Source organism: Bombina bombina, chromosome 5 (genome assembly GCF_027579735.1).
Source record: "Bombina bombina isolate aBomBom1 chromosome 5, aBomBom1.pri, whole genome shotgun sequence".
Lineage (NCBI taxonomy): Eukaryota > Metazoa > Chordata > Amphibia > Anura > Bombinatoridae > Bombina > Bombina bombina.
In genome coordinates this window covers 577890325-577904145 of record NC_069503.1, presented here as the reverse complement: position 1 = coordinate 577904145, position 13821 = coordinate 577890325, and the positions used below count along the sequence as shown (strand labels likewise).

The 13821-nt window shown below is 40.2% G+C and overlaps 1 protein-coding gene across 1 annotated transcript in view; it reads left to right on the top strand.

Annotated features, from left to right (window-relative positions):
• The window catches only part of LOC128660601 (succinate dehydrogenase [ubiquinone] flavoprotein subunit B, mitochondrial), a 412312-nt gene that overhangs the window by 344944 nt on the left and 53547 nt on the right, over positions 1-13821 (top strand). The window contains exon 14 of the mRNA XM_053714527.1: positions 27-137. Within this exon, the coding sequence (XP_053570502.1) occupies positions 27-137 (111 nt within the window). The remainder of the gene's footprint in view (positions 1-26; positions 138-13821) is intronic.

Here is a 13821-nt window from a genome sequence, read left to right as displayed (position 1 = left end):
TAATAAGTTACATTTTCTTTGTTTAGGTGAGGATTGATGAATATGATTTTTCTAAACCACTTCAAGGCCAACAGAAGAAACCTCTCACTGAGCATTGGAGGAAGCACACATTATCATTTGTGGACAAGAAAGGCAATGTATGTCAGTGTTATAATTCATATAATATGTCTTTATTTTAGATATTTTGCTCACAATAAGGAATTATTGGAAATCCCTTTTTTAGAATTTCTGTATAACAATTGAGATATGAAGGGTAATTTATAATTAGATTTAGGCCCAATTCTATCAAACTGTTAATCTGTTGAATTCCTGACTGAAGACTGTAACCTTTGGACCTTGCATCATCAAAAACACAAATTTGTGTACAGAGTTATGAAAAAAAATAGCTGTTTCTTTCTTAAGATATGGTGAGTCCACGACGTCCTCAATAAATGTTGGAAATATCACTCCTGGCCAGCAGGAGGAGACAAAGAGCACCACAGAAAAACTGTTAAGTATCACTTCCCATCCCACAAACCCCAGTCATTCTCTTTGCTTTCATGCATGGAGGAGGTGAAGTTTTGGTGTCTGAAGAAAATTGGATTTCTTTTGCTACAAGCAAGATTTTTGGGACTAGCAGTAATCCACGTTAGTTTCTTCAGTAGGATAGTGGTGGCTTTAAAGCAGTTAAGAACATGTAAGGTGGCCTTGCTGCGTTTTCCTAACATATTTGCTGCCCATGGTATTGAAAGCCAGAGTACTCTGTTCCTTCCTTTTTCTACAGGTCTATGTGAGGAGTGGCATCCTCTCACACCGTGTAAGCTGTCCTCCTGCCGGACGGCCATATGCATGTGCCTTTTGTCTTCTAAGTATGGGAGACTGTGCACTTTAAAGGATTCTGCAAACATTAATTGGGACATTATATATTCTAGTTTGGGATATTTCGTTGGCAGCGTACAGGCACTTAATGTGGCATAGGTGAGAGATACTGCTTCTCCTTCATTGGTGATGAAGGGGTTAACCAGTTGTGTGGGGCTCAATTTTATTAGGCACTATACAGCAGACTTTTTATTTTTATAAGTGTATTTGTTTTGATGTAAAATTCGATCTGGTGGTGCCAGATTTCTTTTTACATTTATTAAGACTTGTGACTCTGATCCTTGTTTATCGCTCCCTGCAAGGGGTGATATTGCGGGAGATACAAAGCACTAGGGAGCGCTGAAACCAGCTTAAGAGTAAGGATTATAGAATATATATAATAATAAAACACCTAACCTGATACTAATATGATACTACTATAATAGGCAATATGTATAATACATGTAAATATAAATTGTGAATTATGAATTATGTGTGAAAAAAATCTTTTCAAAATTGGAAAAAATTATATATGAAAAAAATTCTATGTGAAAAATTAAATTCTATAGAAGATGCCAGCAACAAATACTAGAATTGCATATCTATATATAAAAAACTTTATTACAATATAGGTCGACCTATTCAAGACATACAATAATAAATCACAAAATTAAGAAAAAAAGAAAATTAGTATAAAAAAACTCCTTAAACCAAAAGTTCATGCATAAGAAACAGTTCCCAGGAGTGGACAATTTTTCGGCTTGTTACTATATGGACCCACGCTCATACAAGGATGCTGTTCTGTGTATAGTTGTGTATACTCCAAAGGTGTAGGAGTTAGTTTAAAATAGAGCAAATAGAGCAACTAGTTTCAAAGTGTAATATCTTTTTCTAGCTCTATTTGCTCTATTTTAAACTAACTCCTACACCTTTGGAGTATTTTATTTGTGCAGATATCTTGTGGCTGAATAACCCTCTGCTAGGTGTTTTTTTGTGCAGTATTGGCCATTATAAACAGGCCTTGGGAGCGAGAATGCATATCCTGTAAAAGAAAGCTGCAAAATATTCACTGGGTTTCTAGCCTAGTATATCTAATTGCATTTCCCTGTTAAAGCTTTTCTGTTTCCAGTGGCCATTGGTTACTATTGGAAGGTGTGTCCACAGATCGTTGGTTCAAGTTTGGAGGCAGGTTGCTGCTTATTATTATTTAAGTACGGATGTAACTTCCCCTGCTATTTGCTGTGTGACATTTACTAAGAGGATTCCTTGTCCGTAGGGGAAATACCATCATTGGCTGCGACTGCCTCTTTTGTCCTGGGAACGCTCCTCTTACAACTATACACAGAACAGCATCCTTGTATGAGCGTGGGTCCATATAATAACAAGCCGAAAAATCGTCCACTCCTGGGAACTGTTTCTTATGCATGAACTTTTGGTTTAAGGAGTTTTTTATACTAATTTTCATTTTTTTCTTAATTTTGTGATTTATTATTGTATGTCTTGAATAGGTCGACCTATATTGTAATAAAGTTTTTTATATATAGATATGCAATTCTAGTATTTGTTGCTGGCATCTTCTATAGAATTGAATTTTTTCACATAGAATTTTTTTCATATATAATTTTTTCCAATTTTGAAAAGATTTTTTTCACACATAATTCATAATTCACAATTTATATTTACATGTATTATACATATTGCCTATTATAGTAGTATCATATTAGTATCAGGTTAGGTGTTTTATTATTATATATATTCTATAATCCTTACTCTTAAGCTGGTTTCAGCGCTCCCTAGTGCTTTGTATTTTGTATTGATTAGTCCTGTAGGTCTTTAAGGGTAACCTATTTTTTCTATTTGGAGTTTGTAGTAATTTATATTTTTTGGCGCTGGTCACTTAAGTCTATTTTTTGATATTGCGGGAGAGCAATTTACAACTACAGGGAGAGGCATTTATCTGTATCTGAATTATCGTCTGGGAGAGCGCGCTTTGTTAAAAGCACCGTTCTCTCCTCAGGCCGATTTTGTCTCTCCCTTTAATCTCTTCCGTTCCTATTTGGAGTGGTGTCGCCAGTTAATTTAAGCAGTTGTAACTGTAATCTAGCTCTCTGTTTTTCTGTTTGCGGGCCTATGAGAATAACAGGCGCCATGTTGTCTCTGCCTTCCTTCTTAGCTTCAGGAATGAAGCAGCACTATTTTCAATCGGTTACTGAATCTGGTCACGTGACCCCGCATTCTTATCCGAGATCGGAGCAGTGTATTTATTTTAAAGTGTACTAAGTAGTACAAGGGAGGGGCTAAGTACCAAGTGTACTTTAAACCGTTTGGGACCTGTGTGGTTCAACGGTTTTGGAGATCTGGTTTAATCTCTTACGGTCTCTTAAAGTGAGGAAAGTCCTTAAAGTGACAGTACAACTTATTTTGGAACAGGGGTTTGTTCCTATGTTTTACTGCTGTTAATATCCTAAGGCAATTTTATATGATTTAAAGTGACAGCACAATTTTTTTTTTTTTTTAAACGTTAATTTTTATTGAGAAGAACATTGTGAAAACCACATAACAATACAGTTTTTTCTTTACACGTATGGTAATGGTAGTACACGCGACAATGCAGGCAATAAATGACATTCATAGAGGGTCTGTAAACATTGCATGAGGGTCATAAATACCTTTAAACCACTATCTGGTGCATAGTTGCACGGTTTGCTTGTTATGTATTGGTTATTCTAGGAAAACGTTTAAGTTTTTATGATGTAGTCTATATATGGCCAGAGGTGCCATATTCAATATGCCTGATAGTTGAAAGACATAGAACAGATTATATGTATAATATGTAAGAGCGGGTACAATGTTGTTGGATTTAATCACCCAAACCCCTTGGAGGGGTTTTAAATTTTGAGAACTTTTAAATTTATTTTGAAAGAGTTTTTTTTATTAATTTCTTTTTTCTTTTTTATAACAAGTTCAGGTATATGCAGTCAGGTCAATCAAAAACAGTTCAAAAGATTGCAACGGTGTCCATCATTTACATTTGATAATCTGAGGCCTATATGTGTGGTGCTCATTCATCCTCAAAAAAATAAGTATAAACATTATTAACAGTTGGCAGGCAAGAATAAAGTCAAGTGAGGTAATTATCAATCAATCCATCGGTTCCGGCTCTCTCTTAGATATGCATTAGTCTATCGGTTTAATCTAACAGGGCTCTCTGCCTCTCTGTCTTTTATCTTCAAGGTACATTATGTATGGTTCCCACTGAACAATGAACTCGTCTCTAGTATTCAGATTCTCAGCTGCCGAGCTGGCCATTTCATAGTGATGAATTATTTTTTTTTCAATAAAATTGAAACTTGGAGGCGTGGATTTCCAATATTGTGCAATGCAAATCCTTACAACTGTGCAGATAGTTTTTACTAATTTTTGATGTTGTTTTAAAATATTGGGGATCGGGAAGTGTAGTAAAGCTTGTTCAGGAGATAATATGATATGTTTATTGGAAAGATCACTGAGTAACTGTGAGGCTTTCTCCCATATTTCTCTTACTCTATCACACTCCCACCACATATGGAGATATGTACCCCTAGCGTTGCAGCCTCTATAGCAAAGATTTAAAGAGGGATTCTCTGAACCCCCAAACCTAGACGGGTAAATGTACCATTTAAATGCAACTTTAAGGTAGTTTTCTTTCAGCAAAGCATTATGTGAGAAGGAGAGGCCTTTGCCCAGGTTAGTAGTCCAAGTCTCTAAAGACCAAGTCTTATTTAAGTCTTGTTCCCACTTCAGTATATGTGGAGGTTTAGTTTCTCTAAGTTTGCTATTAAATGTGGGATTTAGTGTTGAGATTGTGCTGTGCATCGGTTCCTTAGCTAGGCATAATGATTCTAAAATAGTGTTCAATGGTAGTTTGGAGAGGTCTGTTACTGCTTTGGTTCTAGATTTTAGTTGCAGGTAATGATACCAAATGTTTTTGTCATTGGGGTCAATGTCTCTGTATTGTTCGAATGAGATGAAACCTCCGTCAGTATATACATCTGCAATTCTATACAGTCCTTTGTTAGCCCATTTTTTCTATATGTGTGGGTCTATCGTAGTTTGTGGTAAAACTAAAGGTATTAGTTTAGATTTTTCCTGGATTAGGGGAAATTTAGCGGTCAATTTATTCCATATAAAGATCGTGTGAGAAAGTGCTACATATTTACACAATGAAGGGTGAACATCTTTTTTAGGAGTCCACAAGAGACTAGAGATCTGGTCGGTTTTGGCAATCTGTGATTCTATCTGCGTCCATAAGGCTTGTTTTATGTGACTAAACCAGTGTATCGTTTGGGCCATGCGGGCTGAGTAATAATAAGATGTAAAATTTGGGAGACCTAACCCACCGTCCTTCCGATGCGTACTCATGATTGTTTTGTTTATCCTGGCATGCTTACCTTGCCATACAAAATGCAATATGTCTCTCTGGAGTGCATTGAGTTCAGAAATGGGGACAGAGATTGGAAGGGAACGAAATAGGTACAATAGTTTCGGGAGCAATGTCATCTTTGTTGAGACTATTCTGCCATAAAAGGAAATTTTAAGCTTTAGCCATTTCGTTATTAAATTCCTAATGTGGGTGAACATTGGTAAATAACTTGCTTGGTATAAAGTATAAATGTCGGTGGTAAGATTGATTCCCAGATACTTCAGTTTTCTGTGGGCCCAGGTGAAAGAGAAATTAATTTCTAAAAGCTTTTTAGTGTTTTGGGGTAAATTGATTCCAAGGGCTTCACATTTATCTTTATTTATTTTGTACCCAGAGAATATGCCATACTGTTGGAGTAATGCATATAAAGGAGGGAGAGAAAGGAGGGGTTTAGTCAATGATAGTATGATATCATCCGCGAATAGCGGAATTTTATATTCTTTAACCCCTATACGGAGTCCAGAGATATTGGGGTCATTTCTAATTTGAATAGCTAGTGGCTCAATACAAAGGGTGAATAAAAGAGGGGATAAAGGGCACCCCTGTCTTGTCCCGTTTCTAATTTGTATAGGTTTAGATTGGTACCCTGAAAGTTTCACAAATGCTGAGGGTTGGGAATATAGTGTTGTGAGGGCATCAAGAAAAGCTCCTGTGATACCTGTTTCCTGCAGGACTGCAAACATGTACTCCCAATTGATTCTGTCAAACGCCTTCTCTGCGTCCAAAGAGAGGAACAGAGAAGGCGTTTTCTCCAACATAGGTGTGTCCGGTCCACGGCGTCATCCTTACTTGTGGGATATTCTCTTCCCCAACAGGAAATGGCAAAGAGCCCAGCAAAGCTGGTCATATGATCCCCCCTAGGCTCCGCCCACCCCAGTCATTCTCTTTGCCGTTGCACAGGCAACATCTCCACGGAGATGGCTAAGAGTTTTTTTGGTGTTTAAATGTAGTTTTTATTCTTCAATCAAGTGTTTGTTATTTTAAAATAGTGCTGGTATGTACTATTTACTCTGAAACAGAAAAGAGAAGAAGATTTCTGTTTGTAAGAGGAAGATGATTTTAGCAAACGTTACTAAAATCGATTGCGGTTTCCACACAGGACTGTTGAGATGAAGTAACTTCAGTTGGGGGAAGCAGTTGGCAGACTTTTTCTGCCTTAGGTATGACTGGCCACATTTCTAACAAGACTTTGTAATGCTGGAAGGCTGTCATTTTCCCTATGGGGACCGGTAAGCCATTTTCTTAGATTAAGCAAAAGAATAAAAGGCTTTATAAGGGCTTATAAAACTGGTAGACATTTTTCTGGGCTAAAACGATTACTTTGCTAAGCATATTTGACAGATTATAACTCTTTATAGTTATTATAATCTTGGGGATTGTTGTTAAAAAACGGCAGGCACTGTATGGACACCTTTTTCAGATGGGGGCCTTCTCTAGTCATAGGCAGAGCCTCATTTTCGCGCCACTAATGCGCAGTTGTTTTTGGAAGGCAAGGCATGCAGATGCATGTGTGAGGAGCTAAGAACCACTGAAAAAGCTTATAGAAGGCGTCATTTGGTATCGTATTCCCCCCTGGGCTTGGTTGGGTCTCAGCAAAGCAGATACCTGGGACTGTATAGGGGTTAACTGTAAAAACGGCTCCGGTTCCGTTATTTTAAGGGTTAAAGCTTTGGTGTGCAATACTTTTAAGGCTTTAAGACACTGTGGTGAAATTTTGGTGAATTTTGAACAATTGCTTCATGCTTTTTCGCATATTCAGTAATAAAGTGTGTTCTGTTTAAAATTTAAAGTGACAGTAACGGTTTTATTTTAAAACGTTTTTTGTGCTTTGTTGACAAGTTTAAGCCTGTTTAACATGTCTGAACCATCAGATAAGCGATGTTCTATATGTATGAAAGCCAATGTGTCTCCCCATTTAAATATATGTGATAATTGTGACATAGTGTCCAAACAAAGTAGGGACAATGATGCCACAGATAATAATAGTGCCCAAGATGATTCTTCAGATGAGGGGAGTAAGCATGGTACTGCATCACCCCCTTCTGTGTCTACACCAGTTTTGCCCACACAAGAGGCCCCTAGTACATCTAGTGCGCCAATACTTATTACTATGCAACAATTAACGGCTGTTATGGATAATTCTATTGCAAATATTTTATCTAAAATGCCTACTTATCAAAGAAAGCGCGATTGCTCTGTTTTAAACACTGAAGAGCAAGAGGACGCTGATGATAACGTTTCTGACATACCCTCACACCAATCTGAAGGGGCCAGGAGGGAGGTTTTGTCTGAGGGAGAAATTTCAGATTCAGGAAAAATTTCTCAACAAGCTGAACCTGATGTTGTAACATTTAAATTTAAATTAGAACATCTCCGCGCACTGCTTAAGGAGGTATTATCTACTCTGGATGATTGTGACAATTTGGTCATTCCAGAGAAATTATGTAAGATGGACAAGTTCCTAGAGGTTCCGGTGCCCCCCGATGTTTTTCCTATACCCAAGCGGGTGGCGGACATAGTAAATAAGGAATGGGAAAGGCCCGGCATACCTTTTGTTCCTCCCCCTATATTTAAGAAATTATTTCCTATAGTCGACCCCAGAAAGGACTTATGGCAGACAGTCCCTAAGGTCGAGGGGGCGGTCTCTACTCTAAACAAACGCACTACTATTCCCATAGAAGATAGTTGTGCTTTCAAAGATCCTATGGATAAAAAATTAGAGGGTTTGCTTAAAAGATGTTTGTTCAGCAAGGTTACCTTCTACAACCAATTTCATGCATTGTTCCTGTCACTACGGCAGCGTGTTTCTGGTTCGAAGAACTAGAAAAGTCGCTCAATAAAGAATCTTCGTATGAGGAGGTTATGGACAGAGTTCAAGCACTTAAATTGGCTAACTCTTTTATTCTAGATGCCGCTTTGCAATTAGCTAGATTAGCGGCGAAAAATTCAGGGTTTGCTATCGTGGCGCGCAGAGCGCTCTGGCTAAAGTCTTGGTCAGCGGATGTGTCTTCCAAGACAAAATTGCTTAACATCCCTTTCAAGGGCAAAACACTGTTTGGTCCTGATTTGAAAGAGATTATTTCAGACATCACCGGGGGAAAGGGCCACGCCCTTCCTCAGGATAGGTCTTTTAAGGCTAGAAATAAGCCTAATTTTCGTCCCTTTCGCAGAAACGGACCAACCTCTACTTCTACATCCTCTAAGCAAGAGGGTAATACTTCTCAACCCAAACCAGCCTGGAGACCGATGCAAGGCTGGAACAAGGGTAAGCAGGCCAAGAAGCCTGCCACTGCTACCAAAACAGCATGAAGGGATGGCCCCCGATCCGGGACCGGATCTGGTGGGGGGCAGACTTTCTCTCTTTGCTCAGGCCTGGGCAAGAGATGTTCAGGATCCTTGGGCACTAGAAATAGTTTCTCAAGGTTATCTCCTGGAATTCAAGGAACTACCCCCAAGGGGAAGGTTCCACAGGTCTCAATTATCTTCAAACCAAATAAAAAGACAGGCATTCTTGCATTGTGTAGAAGACCTGTTAAAGATGGGAGTAATTCATCCTGTTCCAATAGGAGAACAAGGGATGGGGTTTTACTCCAACCTGTTCATAGTTCCCAAAAAAGAGGGAACATTCAGACCAATTCTAGATCTCAAAATCCTAAACAAATTTCTCAGGGTTCCATCGTTCAAAATGGAAACCATTCGAACGATCCTTCCTACCATCCAGGAAGGTCAATTTATGACCACGGTGGATTTAAAGGATGCGTACCTACATATTCCTATCCACAAGGAACATCATCAGTTCCTAAGGTTCGCTTTTCTGGACAAGCATTACCAGTTTGTGGCACTTCCATTCGGATTAGCCACTGCTCCGAGAATTTTCACAAAGGTACTAGGGTCCCTTCTAGCGGTTCTAAGACCAAGGGGCATTGCAGTAGTACCGTACTTGGACGACATCCTGATTCAAGCGTCGTCTCTGTCAAAAGCAAAGGCTCATACGGACATCGTCCTAGCCTTTCTCAGATCTCACGGATGGAAAGTGAACATAGAAAAAAGTTCTCTTTCCCCGTCAACAAGAGTTCCCTTCTTGGGAACAATAATAGACTCCTTAGAAATGAGGATTTTTCTGACAGAGGTCAGAAAATCAAAACTTCTAAGCTCTTGTCAAGTTCTTCATTCTGTTCTTCGTCCTTCCATAGCGCAGTGCATGGAAGTAATAGGATTGATGGTTGCAGCAATGGACATAGTTCCTTTTGCACGAATTCATCTAAGACCATTACAACTGTGCATGCTCAGACAGTGGAATGGGGATTATACAGACTTGTCTCCGACGATTCAAGTAGATCAAAGGACCAGAGATTCACTCCGTTGGTGGCTAATCCTGGACAACCTGTCACAGGGAATGAGCTTCCGCAGACCAGAGTGGGTCATTGTCACGACCGACGTCAGTCTGGTGGGCTGGGGCGCGGTCTGGGAACCCCTGAAAGCTCAGGGTCTATGGTCTCGGGAAGAATCTCTTCTCCCGATAAACATTCTGGAACTGAGAGCGATATTCAATGCTCTCAAAGCTTGGCCTCATCTAGCAAAGGCCAAATTCATAAGGTTTCAATCAGACAACATGACGACAGTTGCATATATCAACCATCAGGGGGGAACAAGGAGTTCCCTGGCGATGGAGGAAGTGACCAAGATAATTCAATGGGCGGATGATCACTCCTGCCACTTGTCTGCAATCCACATCCCAGGAGTGGAAAATTGGGAAGCGGATTTTCTGAGTCGTCAGACATTCCATCCGGGGGAGTGGGAACTCCACCCGGAAATCTTTGCCCAAATAACTCAATTATGGGGCATTCCAGACATGGATCTGATGGCCTCTCGTCAGAACTTCAAGGTTCCTTGTTACGGGTCCAGATCCAGGGATCCCAAGGCGACTCTAGTAGATGCACTAGTAGCACCTTGGACCTTCAACCTAGCTTATGTATTCCCACCGTTTCCTCTCATTCCCAGGCTGGTAGCCAGGATCAACCAGGAGAGGGCTTCGGTGATCTTGATAGCTCCTGCGTGGCCACGCAGGACTTGGTATGCAGACCTGGTGAATATGTCATCGGCTCCACCATGGAAGCTACCTTTGAGACAGGACCTTCTTGTTCAAGGTCCATTCGAACATCCGAATCTGGTTTCCCTCCAACTGACTGCTTGGAGATTGAACGCTTGATTTTATCAAAGCGTGGGTTTTCAGATTCTGTAATAGATACTCTGATTCAGGCTAGAAAGCCTGTAACTAGAAAAATTTACCATAAGATATGGAAAAAATATATCTGTTGGTGTGAATCTAAAGAATTCCCATGGAACAAGATAAAAATTCCTAAGATTTTATCCTTTCTACAAGAAGGTTTGGAGAAGGGATTATCTGCAAGTTCTCTGAAGGGACAGATTTCTGCGTTATCTGTTTTACTTCACAAAAGGCCGGCAGCTGTGCCAGACGTTCAAGCGTTTGTTCAGGCTCTGGTTAGAATCAAGCCTGTTTACAGACCTTTGACTCCTCCCTGGAGTCTTAATCTAGTTCTTTCAGTTCTTCAAGGGGTTCCGTTTGAACCCTTACATTCCGTAGATATTAAGTTATTATCTTGGAAAGTTTTGTTTTTGGTTGCAATTTCTTCTGCTAGAAGAGTTTCTGAGTTATCTGCTCTGCAGTGTTCTCCGCCCTATCTGGTGTTCCATGCAGATAAGGTGGTTTTGCGTACTAAGCCTGGTTTTCTTCCGAAAGTTGTTTCCAACAAGAATATTAACCAGGAGATAGTTGTACCTTCTTTGTGTCCGAATCCAGTTTCAAAGAAGGAACGTTTGTTACACAATTTGGACGTAGTCCGTGCTCTAAAATTCTATTTAGAGGCCACTAAAGATTTCAGACAAACTTCTTCTTTGTTTGTTGTTTATTCTGGTAAAAGGAGAGGTCAAAAAGCAACTTCTACCTCTCTTTCTTTTTGGCTTAAAAGCATTATCCGTTTGGCTTATGAGACTGCCGGACGGCAGCCTCCTGAAAGAATCACAGCTCACTCCACTAGGGCTGTGGCTTCCACATGGGCCTTCAAGAACGAGGCTTCTGTTGACCAGATATGTAAGGCAGCGACTTGGTCTTCACTGCACACTTTTGCCAAATTTTACAAATTTGATACTTTTGCTTCTTCAGAGGCTATTTTTGGGAGAAAGGTTTTGCAAGCCGTGGTGCCTTCCATTTAGGTGACCTGATTTGCTCCCTCCCTTCATCCGTGTCCTAAAGCTTTGGTATTGGTTCCCACAAGTAAGGATGACGCCGTGGACCGGACACACCTATGTTGGAGAAAACAGAATTTATGCTTACCTGATAAATTACTTTCTCCAACGGTGTGTCCGGTCCACGGCCCGCCCTGGTTTTTTTAATCAGGTCTGATGAATTATTTTCTCTAACTACAGTCACCACGGTATCATGTGATTTCTCCTATGCATATTTCCTCCTGTACGTCGGTCGAATGACTGGGGTGGGCGGAGCCTAGGGGGGATCATATGACCAGCTTTGCTGGGCTCTTTGCCATTTCCTGTTGGGGAAGAGAATATCCCACAAGTAAGGATGACGCCGTGGACCGGACACACCGTTGGAGAAAGTAATTTATCAGGTAAGCATAAATTCTGTTTTTTCAGTAGTGGCCAAATTGATCAGGTCAATAATTTTGCGGGTGTTGTCCGGGGCCTCCCTATTTCTAATAAAGCCAACCTGGTCCGGGTGGATCAGCCTCTCCAGGATGGGATTAAGCCTATTGGCCAGAATTTTTGTGAGGATTTTTACATCCTGGTTTATTAATGATATGGGACGATAATTTTGGCAATGGAGCCTATTTTTCCCTGGTTTTGGGATGACAGCTATTCTAGCCATTAACATTTCACTGGGGATTTCCTTTTTTGCATTATAGAATTAATTACCTGAGAAAGTAGGGGAGTTGGTTCTTCCAGGAACAATTTGTAAAAAATTCCAGAATAGCCATCCGGGCCAGGCGTCTTAGAACTTTTTAGGTTTTTAATGGTATGTTTTATCTCAGATTCGGAAGCATTTAGGCTGGATTTTTCATCTTCTGTAATCTTTGGGAGTAAGTTTGCGTCCAGAAAAGCATTTAATTTCTCAGACCTATCAGTCGTGCCGTGGCGTGTAGGAAGGTTGTAAAGATTCTGATAAAAATCAGCGAAAGTGTTGGCAATTTGGAGGGGGTCATTAGTGTGTTTTTGGTCAGGTAGTTGGAGTTGTGGGACTGTGGTACTTCTTGTTATATCCTTGAGCTTGTTAGCTAACATTTTGTCGGGTTTGTTCCCGTATATGTAGTAGTGTGTGTCTATCTGTTTAATAGATCTAGCTGCTTCCTTATCTAGTATCTTGTTTATTTCATCGTTTATGGTTTTCAGTTCAGTTTTATTTTTCCTGCTAGTGTTGGTCGTGAATTGGGATCTTAGTATATTGGCCTTAGCTTGTAATTGTAAGAGTTTAGCTTTCTGCTGTCTGTTTCTGTTGTTAGATTCAGTAATCAAGTTGCCTCTTAAGTAGGCCGAGAGCTTTTAAATTTAAAGGAAAATTCCTTTTTATTTTTTCTGAGCCTCATGTCTCTCAGGATGATGCTGTTCAGGCAATGCCTCTGTTTTCTCCTTAAGTGTCCCAAGCCTTCATGGCGTCACATGCAGTGCCCTGTGGTTCCTCTCAATCTCCTGGAGGAGTTTATTTGCCAGCAGAAATTGCTGCCCAGGTATCTTCAGCGGTATCTGTGGCATTATCTGCTTTTCCTATACTAAAGGGAAATCGCAAGAGGAAAATTAGAGTTTCAGTTAGTAAGGTTTCTGTTCCACCTGCTGCTACTTAGATTGCCCTTCCTCATAGGTCTGATGAGGAGAATACGTCTGTAGCCTCTGAGGGTGAAATCTCAGATTTGGACAGTATAATTCCTTCATCTGATACTGAAGTAGTGTCCTTCAGATTTAAGCTTGAACACCTCCGTTTATTTTTAAAGGAGGTTTTGGCTACCTTGGACGACTCTGATACGCCTATCATTGTCAACCCTAAGAAATCTAGTAAACTTAATAGTTAATATGATGTTCCTTCCTCTGTCGAAGTGTTTCCTGTTCCAGCCTGTTCAACTGAAATTATTGCTCAGGAATAGAAGAAGCCAGGGATACCTTCCCCATCTCCTGTCTTTAAAGATGTTTTCCTGTCGCTGACTCCATTATTGATTTATGGCACACAGTGCCTATAAGTAGAAGGGGGCCATTTTCTACTCTGGCTTAGACATCTATGATCCCTATAGAGGATAGTTGTTCTTTTAAGGATCAATGGACAAGTTGGAGGCTTATTTGAAGTTTGTATTGCCACTGTGTCAAGCATCCTTTGGTGCGTCTCCTTGTCTGATTCATTTTTGATAGAGACTCTTTGGAGGGGATCCAGGTCAGAGTTAAGGCTCTTAAGCTAGCCTATTAGTCCAAGCTTCTGGCGCTTCCTTACAAGGGTAAGACGT